The sequence below is a fragment of the Anastrepha ludens genome, chromosome 3, assembly GCF_028408465.1.
Source record: "Anastrepha ludens isolate Willacy chromosome 3, idAnaLude1.1, whole genome shotgun sequence".
Lineage (NCBI taxonomy): Eukaryota > Metazoa > Arthropoda > Insecta > Diptera > Tephritidae > Anastrepha > Anastrepha ludens.
In genome coordinates, this window is record NC_071499.1 from 126,286,538 (window position 1) to 126,308,141 (window position 21,604).

Consider the following 21,604-nt stretch of genomic DNA (forward strand, 5'->3'; position numbering starts at 1 on the left):
TGTCGAATTGTTACGTTATATTATTAACATGATTTTGCAGAATGCCTAAAGTTGTTTCAATGATCTCTTTCTCTATCGATTGGTGTTTAGTTGATCAGTGACGTAATGGTTATTAATAAAATATTTAAGTGATAAATGCTATGACTATTCTAACTGAGGCAAAAATATATCAAACGACAGCAATTACTATGTATGTATGTAATGTATATTTTTCTTAGAATTAAATTTTTGTATGTACATACATTTACTATTATGACGCAAATTTAAATTCAGCATTTAATGAATGTGGCTAATAATTTTATAAGCTTGCAATTATAAAAAACTCTTGCACAAGGCTAATACAAAAATGTATTTAACATTTGAATTTCTTAAAATTGTTTTCTCCTTCATTTCTACTTTTGTCTTTTGTTAGGAAATGTTTAATGTTTCCCAATTTTTGCTTAGCTTTTGTGTAAGTAACCTTAAACAAATTTCGCCCTTGTATTATTATTTTTTATTTTAAGTAGTATATGAAATTTAAAATCTAACTCATAATAAAAAATAGTTGATGGTTACGTGTGTATTTCGCTTAATTTCACTATAATCTTACAATAAATTATGTTTCAAGTAATTTCAAAGCTGCACTTAATTGATGTACTCAAAAAAAAAAAAAAGTTAAACACTAAAGCACTTACGAACAAATGTAGTATTTTTATGCGAAAAAAGTAGATGTTCAGCTGTAAACAGATTTATAACAATATTACCCTTAATTTCAAGTAGCATTTGAAATCTATACATAATTTTTTTAATTTTTGAAAGAATTTTACGGTAGCTTTTGGGCAGTCACTGATTTTTAGCAATTTGTTCCCTAAAATCTTCAATAATAATCTGGGTAGCTTCATTATGAATGTGTATATAACTCTAAGGCCTTTTCAAGGCTTTTCGGTACATTATTTATGTTTGTATGTATATGGTAATATGCATATGAATATAATAAATGTACGTACATAAGTATTTAAATATGTTTGTTAAAATTTTAGCATTCATCAGTTCTGTAACAATTCTATGCTATCGAAATGGATGTGATGGCTTATGTGGAAGAATACTGTTTATTATAACTAAAACAATGGAAATATAATGTGCACGTGTGTGAGAAAATTCTTGCAAGAAAAAATAAATAAATAAATTATGAGTACTAATTTGAATGCAAGGAACATTGAAAGAAGTAGCTTTCTACACACATACGTTGCACGCAAATTTGCGTACGTTGTACGGAAAATTTATGACATTTGAGTATTTTTTAGTTAAGTGGTATACTTATACATGCAGTCGGAATAGTGTGTGAATATATAGCGAATGATTACCACAGTCGGTTATAGATCGAACTATCGTTTGCACTACAGACAGGTTTAATGTCGTTGTTGCCGTAATCGAAAAGAACAAAAAGTTGTGAATGACAACCTACTCTTCCAAAATACAGCATTATATAAAATATAATATATGCACGAGCGTGGAAAATATTCTGTGCTGTTACAACAATAATAACAACAACAACGACAATAATATATGTATGTAGATCGAAGTACAATAGATTGCTGCCGAGATGCCTTTGAAAAATGGCTATCCTAAATAACCAATCGGTTTGTCGAAATCACACGCACACAAAAGCATCCTAGACATGCTTCCAATTGCTACTAACATAATCACAAAAATGGGCAGCTTAGAGGTATCGTGCGAAGGATAATACAAAGTACCTACATATGTATGTAGACACAACACAATGGTTAAGATTAGACTAGATGTTATTAGGAAAGACTGTAATTCGTAATATTTGTACCAGCATATTTAGTCTCGGGTCACCTGACAATGGTAGAAAAATTAGGATAATATATTTATGCTTAAACGTAATAAATCTCTTAGAAATACTATGAATTTTTTAAAGCGCTTTTGCGTTTTTCTCTTGTTTTTTTAAACTAAATATTTTTTTTGTCAGTGCATACACATAAAAAAAAAAAACCTCTTTTTTTATATTTATCTGCCTTCTCTATTCATTCATTATCTCCTATTCATATTCCACTTTTGCGCTTCCATATCTCTTACTAGCAATGCTTATGCCGTATATGATAGTTCAAACCGCTTGGGTGAGAATAGCTACGCGAACAATATTTGCACACATACCGCTTTATGCTGCCACCATATGCGCCAATCGCTTGTCCACTACTGCCGACGCCGTGGTTACTTGGTTCTTCCCCTTCCTCATACTCCTCTTCGTCATCATCATCTTCTTCCTGCTCAGCTTCTCGTCTTGAAATGTCTTCATTTTCATCACCATCTTCATCCATTTGTGTACCTTGAGGTTCATTACCATTATCATCATCATCGGCTTCATCTTCGTCTTCATCAACATCTTCATCGCCTTCGCCATCGCCCTCCGAATCTGTTACCATCTGTGCATAGTCATCACTTTGTTGTTGTCCAGGTATAACTGTTTCAAAAATCTCCAACGGGTTGATGCTATTGTTACCGCTAACCCGTCCTACCTTGGAGTTTGCAGCATTCGCCGCATCTTGTTGAGCGTCGGGCGAATTTTCGCATCCAGGACAAGCGTAAGGTTTACGCAAGTAGATAGCACTAGTGAATATCTCTTTGCAGTAATCACAACGGTATTTACGATGCATCTTCAGATGGTTCGATAAATGATGTCTTAAACGGAAGAGTTTATTACAATAGTCACAGCGAAATGGTCGCTCCTCTTTATGGTTGGCCATATGAATATCTCGCTCCTTACTACTGCTCAGCACTTGACCACAAACCATACATGGAAATGCGGTTGCACTTTCGTGAGTCATAATATGGGAGATGAAATGGTTTTCTGTGCCATATGATGCACTACAGATGGAACATTTGAACTGTTTCTCTTTCTGATGTGTATTCATATGATAGCGTATGGCCTGTTTTGATTTGAATCCTTTTTTGCAAATGGGACATTTAAATGGGGTCTCATTCGAATGTTTAATCATATGATTGCGGTATAGCGAGTAGTATTGGAAGGTTTTGTTGCACAATGCACAGTATGCAGTGCCACGTATTTGACGCCGTTTCGTCTTCATTTCACCGCCACTACCATCAGCTGCCCCACCCAGTATGCTAGCATCCAATGAGTCAGTGGGAGCAATAAATAATTGATTATCGAAATCTTCTTCTTCGTCGTTTTCATAAGCGCCGGTTGTATCAAAATCGTCCTTAACCGGAGCATAATCGGCAGCATCGAAAGGAGTATTACCATTTGAGGTTGCGTTAGTTTTCATTTTTACATTTGGTGTGGAGGATATTAGTGTGTACTTATTTGCATAAGATTGGAAATTTGCTGGATCGGCACGCCACTGTGCTGCCGACTCTTTAACGGTACCTGAAGCATGTTCTTTCTCGTCTTCCAGCGTGACATCTTCAACACTATTATTTTTCCTATTTTTATTAAAATCAACTTGTCTTTTAACTTCTCCTTGCTTTGAAACTGCAGCAGACACCGATTGTCGGTGTAGTGCATTATGACTGCTTGTATGGCGGTATGTTGTTGAATTATCCTGCCCATTTAAACTGTAGTCCTCAGACTCTGTGTGCACATTTACGTCCAGATAGTTGCCGCAATCCAAATACTAATTATAAAAATTTGATTTTTGTATGCATTATTAAATAGAATAATTTCATTTACAAATACATATGTATGTATGTAAAATGATTAAAAGAAAAGTAAACCACAGTTTAAAAGCCTTTCGACTTAATCAAATCTTTAACGCATACACTCTTTTTAAAAATATTTAGAGTTGTGGTGAGTTTACGTTAAATAGGAGTATGTATTTAATACCATTTTCCTAGTAAATTACTATAATGGTTAAATTGGATTCGATACAACATTTTATTAAAACCAGTTTAAAAACCGATGCATTTTTCTCAGTGGTAAAGCGCCTGAAAAGCTATTCAAAAAAGTTCAGCATGATTAAAAAAAATAGAAGAAAAGCTAAAACAAGAAACCTACTTTAAGAAAAACGAAACCGGTTCATTTCAACCCCCTCCGGCTGTGCAAACGCACCAACGATCTACTACTGATTTTATCCGTTTTTCAAAAGCCAAGCACACATCTCATTTATTATGCACACTGTAGTAAGGGCAACGTATATCGACAAGTATAAAAGGATAAAACGTATGAAGCCAGCCTGTTCTATTTTAAAGAAAAAAAATCGATAAGTACATAAAATTTTTGTAATAAGAGAGAACGAGTAGCAAATGTTGCAAAGCGAAACTCATTGATACATTAAAGTATGTACATATATATGTACGAGTGTACATTTTGTACAATTTTATAAAAATTTGAGTTACTAAATTAGGGATTATCTCATTTCTGGACTTTTTAAGGGTGTTATAAAGCACAGAGGAAACTGTACAAAACAATAAATATATAAAATAATTATATACTTCGTCCGGTTCATAATTCTTTGCTTACATCTTGATCTTGTTCATAGAAATTTCCTTGTTGAGTGGTCTCGTATTCGCCATCGTCCGTTTCATCACCTTCGTCAGTAAATCCACCCAAATGTTTTATTTTAATGTGGCAAATAAATTCGCCGATGTCACGTGTGCTTTTGTTGCAATAGGTGCAAATAAATGTCCACTGACGTGCATTATTGGATACAAAGACTTCCCCGCAACGTGACTTCGGTAAGGTAGGTTTTTTAGTGCTATTGATCTCATGGCTGGAGTTCACTAGACCGCAGCTGCTGTCAATTCCCCCACCAACGCCACTAGCACTTTTTAGCAAAGCAGTAGGTTGCAGTTGATTTTGTTGTAGCTGGCGCATCGCACTTCGTCCCACTTCATGGTGCTGTTTACCTGCCACTGCCGATGTACCTTTTTCATGTTCGTGACTACTAACACCACCCTCCTCTGCGGCTCTACTTTCAATGCCAATCTCCTCCTGCTCTTCATCCAGCTTCTCTGTTTTGATTGCGATTCTCGACATATTGTACACCAAAGCAGAAAATATAAATTACACTTAGTTATTTTAATTACTATTTTGACATTGTTTCGGATGAAATGAACACTTTTTGCAGAGCCTTTCGCAGACGGCAATGTATAAAACTTTTCAATAGAGTTCGAAAATTGTTTTTATTATTTTGTCAAATGCGTGTGAAAAGTGTGTGAAAAAGGGAGAAAGAGAGCGCGTGCCGAATTGGGAGGAAAGAGCAAGAGAACGAGTGCGCGCTTGATGAAAATCGACAGGGTGTTGCCGGACTGTAAGCACTTAAAACCTGAAAATGTTACCACATAAATATTTCACTGCTTGTTAAAAATATGCCAAGTGCCTAGTAATTAGATAAGATTTGTCAATATATAATCTCCTTCATCATGTAATTAAAACTATATTACTTTTTCTACTTCACTAATTATTTATTTCATGCCACGACTGTCAAGTTGTAATGTCACCATATCTGCATCCCGCCGACAGTCTGATTGACCTTTTTTCTTTTTTTTATATTTTATCTATCTTTTCTTGGCCATCTAACGTTTGAAACTTTTACCACAGATTATTTCTTTGTGCACTAAAATACATTAGCATTAAGAAAGAAAGTGGTGATTCTCCAAATGGGTCTACGCTTGCACTTTAATGTCATTTAAATAGGTTAACTTATTGGCATGTTAGACCATGCTCAAACTGGCGTCTTATTAACAATTAGAAATAGCAAAATTTCAACTCAATTTCCCATACAAAAACATTGTTTATCTATCCCGTAAAGTCTGTTTAATGAGCAGCAAAGCGGTCAATAAGAAAACGAAAAATCATGAAAACAAAATTTGCAAAAAAAACCGAAACGGCATTAAAATCAAATAGAGAGAAAACAAAACAATGCACTTTCCATGAAAATACGTTTTAAGATTCAATTTCTCTTGAAAATAGCTATTATTATAAAATCAAACCCAAAAGTAACTGGTATGGAATGAGGGGATTGTGAGAGGAATGTGGCTAAATTTCTGGATCTAGGAATGATTTTCTACTCGGGATTTGCTTTTAACCACATCAATCATATCATTTCTAAGTCGTATTTCAACCATATACTAAAAAAGCTGCTCTATAATTCCTTAGTTTGGTCAAAATTGGATTACACCTTCATAATATGAAATCTAATCTATACTTATCATTCTTTAAGAATGGAAAGAATTTCTGTTTGTTCTGCAATCGCTTATTTTAATTGGATACAATAAGTTTTCGTGTTCGTACAGTGCGTACATTCGTGTGCATCAACAACCCAGCACATCAACTTTTCGTTGAACGTTTCATGTATGTCTTTGCTGTACTGAAAAATTTCGTTCATCGTTCACCTTGTCTAAAGTTTATATAATTTATATGTGCATTTCTGTACAAAGTTTTGAAAATTCAAATTTAGAACATAAATAAATGAATATCGGCAACCTGATATTGCCATCTTTTTATTGGTGATATCTCACTTTGAAGCCAAAAATGCAAAAAAGTGTTTAGTAAAAGAATGAAGGCGAAAATGCTTAACCCTAAAACCTGACGAAATGGGCGTCTTCCGCCTCCTGTTTTTTTAATTATTTTTTTGATTTTTTAAAGTATCTCAACTTGTATTCATAATTCTAATTAGTTATTTTATACACTGTTTTAATGTTACAGACGGTCAATTTCTACAAAAGTATAATCCTCCCTCCAAGTTTCAACAGATTTGGTAGACTAGAAGTTCGTCTTCATCAATATTGTCGGTGGTACTTATTCAATGTAGCCAATATAATATCATCTGGCGATTTAGTATCGAAACGAAAACGCTGTATTTTATGCTTCACTTTAAAACTGTGACTTATTTTCGGCAGGGGATGAATACGTTTGTAGTTGAGACAAATAACGCGCCCACACGATGAAGGCGCCGTCAGCACTTTGCCCTTGCACAAGAAATTGTCATATGTACTCAGTTGACAGTAGTTATTGACGACAGGCAATATAATAGGCTTTTCTCGTCGATCACACTCTATAAAAGGTATTTGGAAATCTTCAGCAGGTGTCGAAACTCGCTGCCTACTTTTCACAATTATACCTGTGGCAGAGCTCAATGCTGTAGTAAGATCGATGGTAGATGGAATTTTTGTTTCCAAAGTGTCTGAGTCATTCACTTGCATATTGTTTACACCACTACTTATTTCTCCAATACCATCACCTGATGTTTTTTCATCAGTTGCCTTGTGGGAAATTATTATTGGCGGCACTTTGGCATTGTACGCTAGTGTTCCATTTGTATGAGATACTTTCAGCGGCGGAATCACGAAACTTGTAGGTTTTGCGTTTCCCAATTGTAACTTAGGTAATACGAATCCATTTTGAGATCTTATTTCACCATTTGAACACTGTCTCTCTTTCAGTTGTCCCAAAATAAATTGATTTAATAATGAAGTAGCAGCAGCATCTTTTTCCGAAACAGTTTCTCTGCTTTCTGGTCCATTATTACTATCCATTTAATTTTGTCTTTGTATTTATAACGTTCTTAGAATTAATAAAAAAAAGATTAATTTGTTATAATTATAATTTGTTGACAACTGCGCAATGACAACAAAAAAAGTTACCAAAAAAAATTCAGTGTCAGATGGAAGCCATCATAGGCGACATCTACAGGTATGCATTTGCTGCCAATATGGTTGCATTAGATATTTTAATATTCTCCTTTAAACAAGTTACTGTTCAAGATTTGCTTATAAGTTGATCACTCATGCTGGTTGCCAAAATGATTTAAATTGACGCTGTAACATAGACTGCACGCAATCTGATAGTCAATTTTATTTTGAAGATGCAGTTAAATAGAATTGTAATTCGCAGCTTAACTCAAAATTCAAGTGTCTTGAAAAAAGAAATATAATTATAATCGATAATCAATTTCCGAAAGCGTTAGTGTCTTGGTTTATTGAAACACAAATTGAATAAAAACTTGATTATTTAACGTAAAATTACAGGATTATTATATTTAATTTTGAAATTTCTAGACATGTTTCTTCTTGTTAATAAAATTATTCACCTTTAAAAAGAATTTTTTTAAATATTCATATTAAGTTCACTTAGCAACACGCTGCTTCAAATACTTTTGAAGTTCCGTTAGATGAATATTAAGAGAAGCTCGCATAAATGAATACAGGTCTTCAGAAGCTTTCAGAATAAAAGTTAAGTTTTTGATTACAAAAAAAAAAAAAAAACACTTTCTAGAAAATCTCAAAAAGACTCCTTTCGGATCATTATTTCGGTACGCTCTCTGATTGGCTAACCGGGAATTATCGCATGTAAAGTAATAAGAAAACCAATTTTTTAAATCACGTTTCTATTAAAAAAAGAAAAACAAAATCAAAACACATTCATGCAATCTATTTTTAGCTTTTATTTCTAAATAATCTGAGATTATAATGCCAAACATGCGCATCCAAGCCCTATTAATCATTTACAATTAATTTAATCAAATTGGGCATTTCGAATAAGTTTGGAAATAAAAGGGACTGATAATTTGCATTAATGCATTTACATAGTTGTCCAAATATACAGTTTTTTAATTAATATCTCCAGCAAGACCTAGTATTTTTTATTTATCCAGACGACAGATTGGTCCTTCTTCTACCATTTTAAGGTCAACTTTAGGACCGATTAAGTCTCGAATATTATTAATACCATACTTTATCATAGTAGGTCGTTCCAACGACAGACCCCAAGCAATAACATTTACATTTTCCGGCAAACCCATTGGTAATAAAAGCTCTGGTCGAAAAACACCTGAATTACCAACCTCAATCCATTTGTTAAGTCCTGGATGAAAACAGAAAATCTCCATACTTGGTTCCGTATAAGGATTATAAGCTGGCTTGAATTCCAGCTTTTCAATACCAAGTTTGCGAAAGAATTCGTAAAGGGTGCCAATTAAGTCGCCTAGTGTAAGTCCGATATCTGCTACCACCCCCTCCACTTGGTGGAATTCTGCCAAATGTGTAGCATCCAATGTTTCATTTCGGAACACTTTGTCAATACTAAAGTATTTTACTGGCCTAAATCCCTCCGGCTGATTGGCCAACTTATACAGCATTCGAGCACTTACTGCTGTAGTGTGCGTGCGTAGTGTATTTCGTTGCGCCTCTTCCAATTTCCAATCATAGCCATAGCCTGTGGAGCCGTAACCACCACTTGAATGAACTTCTTGCACACGTTTCAAGTACTCTTGTGGAAATTTGTAGCTTTTCGCTGGATGACTAATAAAGAAAGTATCCTGAGCATCGCGCGCTGGATGTTGCTGTGGCACAAATAATGCATCAAAGTTCCAAAATGACGACTCAATAAAGTTATTTGTGGGCATCTCCGAGAAACCCATTTCCAAAAATATTTGTCGAAATTCTGTGCGCACTTTTTGTAACGGGTGCAGATGGCCACGAACAGGTGCTGCGCCCAGAGCATCGAAATTATATGATTTGAATTTTAGGTCCTTCCACAAGCCGCTGGCGAGCATATCGACAGTCAGATCTGTCTCCAACTTCGTCAATGTTGTGGCGAATTCATTCCCCTGGCTCAATATAAAACTTTTCGTTGTAATCTCTTGCAGTAGCTTTCTCTTTTTAAATTCTTTAATAACATGAGGTGGAAGATCTGTTTTATTTTTCGAAATTTCCTCAAGGGATTTCTTCACTGTGTCTTCAATTTTTTCTACTTTTTTCTTGACAAGTGGTGGACTAACCGACTTGTCTAAATAGATCCAACCAAGGGACATAGCTTTGCTATAACCAAACTTCGCATTCGGACTACTCTGCATAAGTTCCTCTTGGACAATACCTTCCAATGGCACAGCTCCATAAAGTACTGCTTCGTGGCTGCCATTTGTCATTACGTTTTGCCCCTCATCCGTCAATTCCAAGCTTTTCGCTAAAGTGGGTTCAGCGATTACTAATTCGCCATGAGCTTCAATGCTTTTCAAGGCACCAACAATTTTCTGGTGATCTACGCCAAACAATATAGCTAAGTCAACTGTGCTGACTTTTTCATTACCTTCCAAGTGTTGCAATATACGCTCCGTAAGATCTGGATGCATTTTTGTTCAAGTAAAACCAAAACTCACAACTTAATCAGCATTTATCGCGTGCTAGTATTGGAAGCCAACAAATTTGACAGCTCGTTAGAGTTGCCAAGGTCTTTAAAATCATATTTTTGGATTTAAAATAGTAAATTGTTTCTATTTTTACACACACTTTACAGCAAATAGTGTAAAATATTAAATCATAAAATTCTTAAATATACTTGTTTTATTAATACTTTTATTTACAATCTATTTTAATATTAATAAGCAAATTAAATAGCCAGGTTCCAATTGGACTTTTATTATTGATCTTCAGTGAGATCAATGCCGTTTTCACGACAGTCGGTTCTACGTTACCGAAACGACCCAGATTTATATCCGGCCAAGGATTGCCACTCCAGCAGCATTTTCCGTATGTAAGAATGGGGAATTTTTATGCTGCTACAACAACCGTACTGATGTTCCATTCGGAGAAAAAAGAGGTTGTCGGTAAAGTCGGTTTACTGACGATAGTTTAACGTGACAACATCATAAGAAAATACTGATGGAATGGTTGCATTTTTCAAAAGAAAATTTTAATTTTATATGTTTAATAGATATTTTGTATGGATATAGAGAAGGAGGTAAATGAAATCGCAATGGAATTGATCAAGTTACATTTACAAAAGCGTGAAAAATGAAGAAACATTTATCAAATTCATGAAAGGTATGTTCATTTTCGATTGTGCATCAGACGTTAATAAGTCAACAACACTAAGAGGTACCATCATCGATTTGACTTTTTTAAGACACATTACACTCGAAACACTCCCTTTCATTTCCTACTTTTCCTATCATCGTCCTATTCTCAACAGAGAATGGTTCATTACCATGCACACAGGAAGAAGGCATATGCAAATACAAATATGTGAAATTATATACATATGCGCATATATATGCTCACTCAAGTAGGAGAGAGCCAGATGTCGAACGCGGGGGCCGATAGTGCCTCTTTGTCGTTCGTTCCGCCCTCTCGCTTGCAGTTCAATCAAGGTAAAGACGCATGAGCAAGATAACGACGCATTTTTTGGTGCGTGCAAACGTTATAAGACGTTATCACGTCAAAAGGAATTGATGATAACGATGAGTGAGATCAATAACATACCGATATATTCAGAATCTTAACCTATATTGCGTTACATAGTTTATTTTTCTTATTATTAAAACATAATGAATTTTGAGTCTTATAATTTCATTGGTTTCATCAAGTAGAGTAATTGCCAAAGCATAATCGTGATAATTGATCCTACGTAAGTATGTTGTACTAGATCTTTTAGTTTCCTGTTTTACAAACGGTATTTGAAGGTCTGAATTAATGGTTTATTTGTGATCAACCAGGGAGCATTGCAATTAGTCTTGAAGTTGTTGATTGATACTTTTGTACATATACAATTTTTATTTTTCCATATAAATAGTTTAACTGAGCCAAATATCTGTATAATAAATCCGAAGGTAATAATTAACAAGTTGATTATGTTGCAGCTACCAGTAAATTACAGACAGAACTTGAACTCTTACAATACTAGTCTACCGCAATTCTGAGCATTCATTATACATTTTTCAAATCATATTATTATTCTATCAACCGATATAAAAAACTTAAGTAAACTGATATACAAACAATATACGTTTCAGGAATTGTCCTCATTCACTATGCTATTTACAGCCGATATTGTTTCCTCCCGTGCTATTGGCGGTCCAGAGTCCATCGAATTGTTAAAATTTTCAGGGAAAAATGATGTATAGGTTGCATTTTGTATAAGTTCCACAATCACCCGTTTCGCCTCTTCCTCTTTTTGATTTATCTCTTCAGTATTTTCCTTTCTATCTGTTTCTTCGCTATTATCTAGTTCTATTTTAACTTGTTCGGCATTTGTTGACTTTTCAACAGAGTGCTCTCGCTTAAATTTTGAAACCGGTTTTGATAACTTGTGCATTACTTTATAATGGTGACTTAAGCCTGAACTGAAATTGAATACTTTGCCACATGCTTTGCAGCTTAGCACTCGTTTTGGTCGCGGTGCATGTATTTTCATATGTTGTGTGATACGTAATGTCATCTTGCCACATACGACACAACATTGGGGTATTTGCTCCTTGTGTCTATGCAGATGCTGCTTAAGTATGCATTCTGTACTGTATTTTCTACCGCATATGTGGCAACGGTACGGTTGGCCTGATACATGCGCCTTAACATGCTCCTCGAAACGATCGCGCGTATCGAAATTTTTTCGGCAAATCTCACAATTAAATGGTCTTGAAAGGTGTACTTTTCTCATGTGGGTCTCAAGTAATGTAAGACTAGTCAGTTTTTTATTGCAAATTTTGCATATAAAACCATCTGGATAGTGTACTTGCTGAATATGCTCTTTTAAATCTGGAATCTTGTTAAATAGTTGGTCACAGTCAGAACACTTGTGCGCCAACTTAACATTGCTATCGGACTCCAGATAATGTGTTCTCTTATGAATTGTAAGACTGAAGGCACTCCGAAATTTTCTGCCGCATGCAGGACATGTAGTCTTATCATCGGGGCTTTCTCGTCTATACATTTGAGTTACCAAAGGCGATATATTCCCTGCAAATTTAGCTATTTCGACTTTAGATTGCGTTGGAGGCAGGAGAGTTATGACAGTTTCGCCAATTATTTGTCGCACTGGTTCTGATTCGTGTTGCAAAGAATTGTCAGCTTCCGTACCAATAAAACTATCTTGCTCAACCTTCGTTACGTCGTTTGCATCTGTGGCTTCTGAGTTTATGTCGCAGAGACGAGTACGTCGTTCTTCTTCGAGTTTAATGCGTTCATATAGCTCCGCAACTCGATTCTTCAACGCAATAACTTTTACAGTAGTTACACGTTTCTTCCTTTTACTCGAAGTCTTTGATTGAGACGTATGATGATCAGTACCTAAATTTTTTTTCAATTCTGTTGTGGATTTTTCGGCTTTTCTTTGTACCTTTTTCAGTAATTTTTCTGTTTTGCAATCATCTGTTTGGACATAACCGAAAAAATCTTCTGAGCAACTATTTTCTTCATTGGGAAACAGATGATCTGTTTCTAATTCTTGGCGCATTTCAGCTTCTACTTCGGCAGCTATTTCTTCTGCCTCATCCAATTCTTCCACTACCATTTTAGATTCGTCAAAACCCGCTAAATCACAGGGTAGAATAGACTGATTTCGAGTAGCTTCGTAAACTAAAGATTTGGAGGTTGATTTTCTTCGGTCTTCATCGGCCCCAGAATCTTCAGACAACGTATCAGTTATGATTTCTTCGTGCACTTTCTCTTTGCCATCGTCATTAATGTGTTCACTTAAATGTTGACAAAAGTAATTAATATTATCGCTGACTTTTTCACAGTAAGTGCAAAAGAATTTTAATATACGCGTTGTTTCGCTATAGAATATTAAACCACATTGAATATCGTCCTCTTGTAGATTTGTAGTTGAGTCACCTTCCACTACTTGCTCAATAACGGCAAAATCGTGTAGGATCTGCTCATCACTTGAATTCATTCTCAATACGAAACGCGTATAAAAGCATAATTATTATAATACATTACTACTAGTCTTAGAATTGATGAAAAATAATAAAATTACTTTTTGCTGCTCCTTCTTCTTTATGTATGTTCAAGGTCACAATTGATAAATACACTATTTACCGTAGATGGCATTATATTTTTTAACATATGTTCTACATTAGGGCGACCTGTTTTACAAGAAAGCATTTCGAATCATCGAATTGTGCTCTAAAAGATAGACTACATAAAGAATGATACTATACAATAACGAATTTCGTCATTCCACTGCCATGACGTCAGTACAGAAAATAATAGGCAGGATAAAGAAAGTAAGTGGAAAACCAAGAATGACACGGCAGCATTATTTGTTTATATTTTTATATAATTCTTACAGACTACGAAACAGATAGTATATTCAAAAATTATTAATTTAGTTATAAAAAATAAAAGTTTTAATCTAAACTAAGATTAAAGTCATACATAATTTTACGGACCTTTTAATTGGTTCATTTATTATGTAGAGGGTCTTCTCAATTAAAGATCTATTGCTACGCAGATTTTATTTATTCCTGAAGCCCACTAACGTTAGAAAATATTAATAATTAATAAATAAATAAGATTTCAGTTGATTACAAAAACCACTCATTAGCAGAGAGACATCAAGGTCTAGAGAGCTGAAGATTGTATTGATTTCTTGTAAGTTCTGTTTAATATAAAATATTTGATGAAGAGTTTTACTCATAGCAACTTTTAATAAACCAACATTGCACAAAGCATTGCTCAAATTTCTTGTCTTGCATACGGAAAGTCATAAGGAAGTTGTGCGGTAAGTAAATACTTAATTTGTTCCTATTTTAAAACTCACTGACTGTTTCTAAGACTGCAAATATGTATCGCTTTATGTGTATTCAGCTCTTGATCATTTATAAACTTCTTGCCACACTGCTCACAAACTATTGTTGCTGTTTTATAGTGCTTTTTGAACTTATGTGTACTTAACATTGATGCGCTTCGGTACCTGTTCGTGCATAAACTGCATTGAAACGGCAAAGAAGCCTCATCCGTCTTATTATGAACCTTCCGTTTATGTGTATCCATTTGATTTACTGTATAAAAGAGCTTATCACATTCGTCACAGGGTATATGCCGCTGTTGTGTGTGCCTTAATTCGTGGCTCAGCATTGCTGCACGACGTGAAAAAGATTTCGAACAAAATTTACAACTAAACTCTTCTCGTTGTTCGTGGGTGATTAAGTGACGTGCTAGTGTTGTAACTGCGCGAAAGAGACGACCACAAATTTCACATTGATGCGGTTTGGAACCGGTGTGTATATGCAGGTGTGTATCTAGTTGTATGCGACGTCGAAATGTTTTCCCACAATATGTGCACATATTGGGCGTATTGCGGGCCTTATACGGACGTTTGTCACTGTTTCTCAATAAATTTGGTTTGTAGGATTTCGACCAATCAATACTTTCATTTATTTGACAATCAATCGATATTGAATGCAGACGATCGTTGTCGGCTTCATTGGACTTTTCGTCGCTTTCAGAACTATTTGGAAATGTGGTAACATCTTTTGTATTCATTTGGCAACCTTTTGTTGTATGTTTGTAAGTGATCTAAAATTTGATGTTTCCTTATTAATATGTAAAACTAGTAGTAAATTGTAAAACTTACATCCGTATTCTCCAATTTTATCTTGTTTCTTATTAATTCCCTGCCAGATTTGTCGGATTCGTATTCTGCTTGATATTGATCAAGGCCACAGTCGGAAGCATTCCCATCATTCTTCGATATTACATTGATACTTGTGGTTGCTGTTTCGTCCTTACATGCGCGCAGAATGCCTAAGACGTCTTCAGTATCTTTAGTAGAATCTCCAAACTCAAATTTCAATGGATCTCGTTTTCCATTGAAATTGGGCTCAATAATTTCACTGTCACTATTTATGTTTAATTCCTCTTTGTCTGTCAAAGCGTTTATGAACGTTTCATAATGCATGTGAAAATGATCACAGAAATCTGGAAATGTAAGCGTTTCCATGCCGCAAAATACACACAAAATTGAAAATGTCGACGATTGATAATGAATTTCAGCGCATTTCGACTTTGAGTAGTTACAACTATAAATATTAGTTGGTGAAACTACTTTGAGCATTTTAGATAATAATTTTTTCTTACAAATAACGATTTGAATATAAAACAATCCAAATTTGTTTGCTTACAAAACAAAATATTCCTTTGCAAACAGCTGTTTTCAAGCGACTACTGCATATCCCGTTGAACATACGGTGAACCGTAATAAAAATAAAGAAGAAGCAAACGGAAATTAAAAATCAACACCGGTTGTCCACCATCAACATTTGTGGTTCATAACTTCACAACGAATAATTATTCAAAATGCTTACTGGATTCTGCAAGCAGAAATTCATAGAAAATTTGCAGATAGAGTCTAAAAGAGAGCATAAAAAATGTATTTTATTTTCAGTTTTAATAAAACAAAATGAGTGCACCCGTATCAAAAAACATAGAATTATACATACGGCGATTGCACATATGACTCTATTTAAAGCAAAAAACCACCTATGAATTCAAAAACATTATATCCATGTACGAAAATAAGTTCTCGGCGAGAAACGTAACTTCAGTTTTCAATAATATATTACTAAAAATAGTTTTAAACTATTCCTACTTTTGATTTGTGCAATAAAGGACGCCATTTGTTTTTAAATGTCAGAACAAGATGCATCCATATAAGGTCAAAAGTGATAGACCAGAAAAATTTATTGAAAAACACTGTAGTAGTCGGAAATATGAAAGCTGATTGAGATTCCCAGATGTTTGGAATATACACCTCTACCCAGTCTACCCTTGAGCAAAGCCAAAGATTAGAAATGCACTTAATGAATTTTACCTATTTCAAAACGCTTAATTAGCTCCTATAAATTAATTTTCGCTCAAATTTCACTTATGGATTCAAAAATTCTAAAAAAATCTCGGTTACTGGTGATAAACATGCGTGTATGTCAAATAGGTATAGTAAAACTAGTTGTTTCAATAGGCATAGAATTTTTTTTTGTTTTCGCTCTAGGTTTGATATTGTCACGTTTATTTGGAAGCCATACGACACATTTTTAATTGACTGGGTGGAACATGTCCAAAAGGGTTCTCTGAACTTTTTACTAAGGTCATAAAAGTTTTTTCCGTTTGCTATTAACCACCTCGAAGTCTTTAGAAAGTAGAAGATCGATTCTTGCTCTTACGTTTGTTTGTTCAATGCTTGTTTCTGCTTCAAAGTATCGATTCTCTTACACAAAAAACTCTTCGTATCGTTCTTCCTTTCGTCCGTAATTTACTAATCTTCATAAAGACCATTCTACCAGTTTCTATTTTACCGTTAATTTTATGATCGTGGTCCCATTGGTAGTTTAGCCATACTCCTTGGTATTTGAAGTTTTTACTGTTGTTGTTGTTGTTGTTGTAGCAGCATAAACATTCCCCCTACCTACATACGGGAAATGCTGCTGGAGTGACAGTCCTTGGCCGGATATAAATCTGGGTCGTTTCGGTAACGTAGAACCGACTGTCGTGGAAACGAAGGTCTTACTGTTAAGTTATTTCTTATGATTAGCTTCGCATATGTAGCCACTTTTATTTATAATAAAAAATTGGTTTTATCAATATTCACATTTAGCCTGAAGTCGTTGCTATATTTTTTGGCTTTGTTAATAGTTTTTTGGAGATTATTTGTCATCAGTAATGTTATTTATATACATTCCATTCACTTTTATTCCTACATCCGTGTCCTTTATTGCTTCTTCAAAGATTTATTCAGCGTACATGTTAGATAATAATTGAGAGAATCTCATTCACCTCCCTCTTAAAATAAAAACTGCAGCTTTACTTATGTTACTGTTGTTCAGTTAGATCAGTATATTTTCTGAATTACGTCCATTCTTCATTTTTTTGCATCGAAAGAGTAATATATCGATATTTTACTTTCGATAATAATACAAATATTAGTATCGATACTCATCTTCACACATTTTTGGTATCCTAACTGTTGATATAAGAAAATTTTAGTAAATATTACAGTTGTCACACACCATTCTAGTCGATTCACAATAGATTGTATAAAATAATATCTGCTACAAAAATAATGAAGATTTATCAACATAATAAATATTTCTTATTGTATAAAGGAAATTAAGTATAAAAACTAATTTGTTGACGAGTTAGCTGAGTTATTTTAAGCTTGCATATTGCTTAAATGTAATTATTAAAAAACATGTGTTCAAAATTAACAAGGTTTTGTGTGAAATTGTATATGCAACATAAAATATAGAAAACAGAATTCGATTCTGCTTGTAACTCCAAAAGCTTCTGATTACTTTAAAAAATTAACAATTAACTTTTGAGACAAACCCCTGTAAATAACTTAGCAATTTTATTTCTATTGCAAAAATAAAATAATTCAATTCAACAGCTTTCCATTTTATGTTGCCGCATATGACCTGCCAAACCAGCCATTTGAGCATATGCACGTCCGCAGAGTTTGCATACAAACTTTTTTATGCCCAGATGTAGATGTTTGTGATGGTATAGTGCTTTAGGTCGCGCAAACGTTCGTCCGCAGACATCGCACACATGTGGTCGATCAGTCGAATGTGTGGGCTCATGTTCACACAATAATGATTTTGAAGCAAAGCCTTTGCCACACAATTTGCACAAAAAGGGTCTTTCTCCCGTATGTGATCGTTTGTGTACAATTAGAGCAGGTTGTCCTTTGGTTCGAAATCCACATACCTCACAAACGAAATTTTTTTTCAATCGGTGAACATACCGTGTGTGCATGGATAGTTGTTTTGGATTAAAGAAAGATTTGCCGCAACCCTCTATGCTGCAGTGGAATCCTCGCACTCCTGTATGTTTATACTGATGAATATTTAAGGCTTCTTTACTTGAATAAACTTTGTCACATTGTCCGCAGGGAAAACCAGCATGCTTTTTGCGCAAATGAGAATTCAGTGATCGTTCATCACTAAAATTTTGACTACAACGTACACAGCAATATTCTGGTGCATCACTATGGCATTTCTTAATATGACGTTCCAAATTTTTTGCAAATTTATAACTTTTACTGCATTCATTACAGTTGAAATTGGTAGGCGTTTTGTCTTCCTGTTGTTCGGTACTTAAAATCTACTAAAAGAAATTTGTAATAATTTGTCTTAAAATGTATCGCCCCAGCCTTACCCTTGGCATGAACTCTGGATCGTTGCCACTTCGTTCATCATCACTGTCATCAGTTTCCTTATCAGTTAGCCACTCATTATCTTCACGCAAAACATCAACAGATACTTTATAATTATCAGCATTAGTCGGATTAACGGAATCAGGCAAGGGTATCTCCTGCAATTCGGTGAGAGGACCAAATTCTTTATTTTCATCGGGCATACTTGAAGACTCTTCATCGTGATTTTTGTCTTCTATTTTTATTCCAACTTCGTCTATGAAAGGGATATTTCCTGATGAATTCCATGATATGAAGTGTGCATTTTTGAAATGAATCAAATACTCTTCAAAATTGAAAGTCTTCAATTCGCAATATGAGCAAATTATTGTGAAGCAATTCTCTTTGCGGAAGAATATTTCAGCACACTTTTTCTCTACTAATTGTATGAATGTTTGAGAAGTGTTAACGGCTTTAAGCATGATAGTAAATTTTATTACCAAAATATTATCAAAGTGCAATACGCGACGCTAGGTGAAACGTTTTGTTTACTTTTTATTTAAGCGTAATCAACAAAGAATTATATATAGAGTATCTGTATTCTGTACACCGTGGTAATCAACCGCACATCAATCAGCTGATCGTTGTTTTTGTTGTAACATCATAAACAATCTCCATAAAATCTGTCGGAGTGACAGTTCCCTTGGCTGGATATATGTAAATCCGGGTCGTTCTGTTGAAGTCGCGGAAACTTCGGCGGATCATTATAGTGTTGCCGTTTCTATAACACACAATCAACTATCAAGTATTCAATATATTTATTAAAAAAATTTCGTCTGCGGCAGTTTGTAAATCATACGAATGACATTGCTTATCCATTGTGAATATCACCTACTAAGTAGTGCTAGTAGAGCGGAGAGTTCTTTGGTGAAAAAAATAATTGTATTTGTTTACAATTGGACTGCAAAAAATTAAATTGAGCTCGACATGCTTAAGGTACTTCCCAGCATCACTTTAGGAAGCAACGCAAGTGCAAAATGTGGAGAAATCCATTGTCACAGTTCCACGGAATTTACCATAATATGCACACTATGCGAACTGAAGTCATTCGATTACGAACATTTCATGTTGCATTGTAAAAACGTACACTTCGAAAATGATTTGTTGAGGACAGAGGAAGCCTTTGTGAAAGATGAGCCCATCATTGAAGATAACAGTATTGACCATGACTTCATGGATGAGTCTGACTTTGACATTTCTGATGAAGAGGACGATCATTCTGGGTTACGTGTAATGAAATGGGATCAGAAAAACACCTTATCGGAGTCTCTGAACAGTGGATACAGAAATTATGCTGAAACAAATCCTGATGATGAAGATTACCTGCCAGCTTCGGATCAACAAAAGGTAAGCTCTCCTTCGAAAGAATACAAGGAGTAAGTTTTGTAAATGCTAATTTGAACATTCCAACAGAAACGAAATAGGGACCGCCATTCTCAAGCGTACAAGTGTGAAGTGTGTTCGCGTACGTACAAAAGTCAACACAATTTGCGTTTGCATTTGGAAAAATCACATAATCCGGTTACAGAGAAGGTTGTAGTTATACAAATGCAAAAATGCGAAGAATGTACGGAAGAATTTAAGACATTGCGTAGCTTAGAAGAGCATTGCATATCAAAACATGGAGGAATGAAATGTACATATTGTGATAAGAGATGTACTTCGAGAACAAATCAGCAACGTCACATGGAAACTCATACGCATGGAACGGAGCGAAGCTTTGTCTGCGATTACGAAAATTGTACGAAACGTTTCTTTACACGTCGACAATTTCAAGCACACAAGCGCACCCACACCAAAGGCAAGAACTTTATTTGTGATATATGTGGCTATTCTTGCCGAGTACCTGAAATGCTTAAGGTGCACTATCGTTCACACACGGGAGAAAAACCTTTTGCTTGTGATGAATGCGGAAAATGCTTTGTATCTAAATCGGCAGTTAGAGAGCACAAAGCATCGCACGGTACTGAACGCCCACATATGTGTAAGGTATGTGGGCGATCATTTGCTCGCGCTAAATCTCTGTATCATCATAATTTCTTGCATCTCGAAGAGAAGAAATTTAAATGCAAGTTATGTGGGCAAGCATATGCGCAATTGGCTGGGCTGGCCGGTCATATGAGGAGACACCGCGAGGATGGCCTTTGCTGATCAGATATTCATCAAATTTCGTCAAACTCTGTTCACCTTAAAAAATTTTAACTTTAATTTTGATTGAAACTTATTATTACATACATATATAAAATATGCAACCTAGTCAGGCGTTATACAAAAATTCATGTACATGGTTTCTGCAAACGTAAGTATACATTGGTAATATTAAAACAAAAACAAAAAAATTGAAAACAACTTTTTAAAAATAAGTTGTTAAGTGTTGAAATATTCGTATGAGCATACATGTGATTGTGTAAGAACATGCACCCACAAAATACAAATTTAAACATTAAATCTTACCTAGCAACAAGTTTTTGCATTTTATATTTAGAACAGTCGAGAACAATTAATTCATTCCTTCGCATGTAAACTCATTACGGTAACTTAATGATTGAATTTAGCCAATGTTTTAGTATGAATGGGAAATCTCAGATACGCACATTTACCGTCCTCAAACAGCATACAAAATATAAACATACAAAATACGAAAGCATATACATACATATGTATGTATGTATG

General features: G+C 34.7%; 6 protein-coding genes across 6 annotated transcripts in view; 1 reads left to right on the forward strand and 5 right to left on the reverse strand.

Annotated features, from left to right (window-relative positions):
- The window catches only part of LOC128857723 (zinc finger protein 91), a 36,910-nt gene extending 15,723 nt beyond the window's left edge, over nt 1-21,187 (forward strand). Inside the window, exons 2-3 of the mRNA XM_054093466.1 lie at nt 19,853-20,278; nt 20,345-21,187. Coding sequence (XP_053949441.1) covers nt 19,853-20,278; nt 20,345-21,082 — 1,164 coding nt within the window. The 3' untranslated portion in view covers nt 21,083-21,187. The remainder of the gene's footprint in view (nt 1-19,852; nt 20,279-20,344) is intronic.
- Nucleotides 542-5,137, reverse strand: LOC128859063 (zinc finger protein 765-like). The gene is made up of 2 exons (XM_054095758.1): nt 4,481-5,137; nt 542-3,635 (listed from the first exon to the last, which is right to left on the reverse strand). Exons 1-2 carry the CDS (start codon nt 4,994-4,996, stop codon nt 2,079-2,081), a joined length of 2,073 nt encoding a protein of 690 aa, XP_053951733.1. The 5' UTR covers nt 4,997-5,137; the 3' UTR covers nt 542-2,078.
- Nucleotides 8,386-10,169, reverse strand: LOC128859067 (phenylalanine--tRNA ligase alpha subunit). Its single transcript, XM_054095765.1, has one exon. The coding sequence runs from the start codon at nt 10,089-10,091 to the stop codon at nt 8,604-8,606; it is 1,488 nt and encodes a 495-aa protein (XP_053951740.1). The 5' UTR covers nt 10,092-10,169; the 3' UTR covers nt 8,386-8,603.
- Nucleotides 11,204-13,756, reverse strand: LOC128859066 (zinc finger protein 556-like). The gene has a single exon (XM_054095764.1). It carries the CDS (start codon nt 13,628-13,630, stop codon nt 11,747-11,749), a length of 1,884 nt encoding a protein of 627 aa, XP_053951739.1. The 5' UTR covers nt 13,631-13,756; the 3' UTR covers nt 11,204-11,746.
- Nucleotides 13,984-15,908, reverse strand: LOC128859069 (putative zinc finger protein 840). Its single transcript, XM_054095770.1, has 2 exons — nt 15,317-15,908; nt 13,984-15,258 (listed from the first exon to the last, which is right to left on the reverse strand). Exons 1-2 carry the CDS (start codon nt 15,794-15,796, stop codon nt 14,497-14,499), a joined length of 1,242 nt encoding a protein of 413 aa, XP_053951745.1. The 5' UTR covers nt 15,797-15,908; the 3' UTR covers nt 13,984-14,496.
- On the reverse strand, nt 17,538-19,791 carry LOC128859072 (zinc finger protein 664-like). The gene is made up of 2 exons (XM_054095772.1): nt 18,895-19,791; nt 17,538-18,840 (listed from the first exon to the last, which is right to left on the reverse strand). The coding sequence occupies exons 1-2, from the start codon at nt 19,351-19,353 to the stop codon at nt 18,118-18,120; spliced, it is 1,182 nt and encodes a 393-aa protein (XP_053951747.1). The 5' UTR covers nt 19,354-19,791; the 3' UTR covers nt 17,538-18,117.
- Nucleotides 21,188-21,604: the final 417 nt, after the last annotated feature.

Excerpts from the sequence above, each read along its gene's own strand:
- LOC128859066 (XM_054095764.1), bottom strand. The coding sequence starts at position 13,630 with ATGAATTCAAGTGATGAGCAGATCCTACACGATTTTGCCGTTATTGAG.
- LOC128859069 (XM_054095770.1), bottom strand. The coding sequence starts at position 15,796 with ATGCTCAAAGTAGTTTCACCAACTAATATTTATAGTTGTAACTACTCA. Across the intron at positions 15,259-15,316 it reads TAAAATTGGAGAATACGGAT|ATCACTTACAAACATACAAC; the intron begins GTAAGTTTTACA and ends ATCAAATTTTAG.
- LOC128859067 (XM_054095765.1), bottom strand. The coding sequence starts at position 10,091 with ATGCATCCAGATCTTACGGAGCGTATATTGCAACACTTGGAAGGTAAT.
- LOC128859063 (XM_054095758.1), bottom strand. The coding sequence starts at position 4,996 with ATGTCGAGAATCGCAATCAAAACAGAGAAGCTGGATGAAGAGCAGGAG. Across the intron at positions 3,636-4,480 it reads TCTATGAACAAGATCAAGAT|TATTTGGATTGCGGCAACTA; the intron begins GTAAGCAAAGAA and ends TTTTATAATTAG.
- LOC128859072 (XM_054095772.1), bottom strand. The coding sequence starts at position 19,353 with ATGCTTAAAGCCGTTAACACTTCTCAAACATTCATACAATTAGTAGAG. Across the intron at positions 18,841-18,894 it reads ATCCAGAGTTCATGCCAAGG|ATTTTAAGTACCGAACAACA; the intron begins GTAAGGCTGGGG and ends TTCTTTTAGTAG.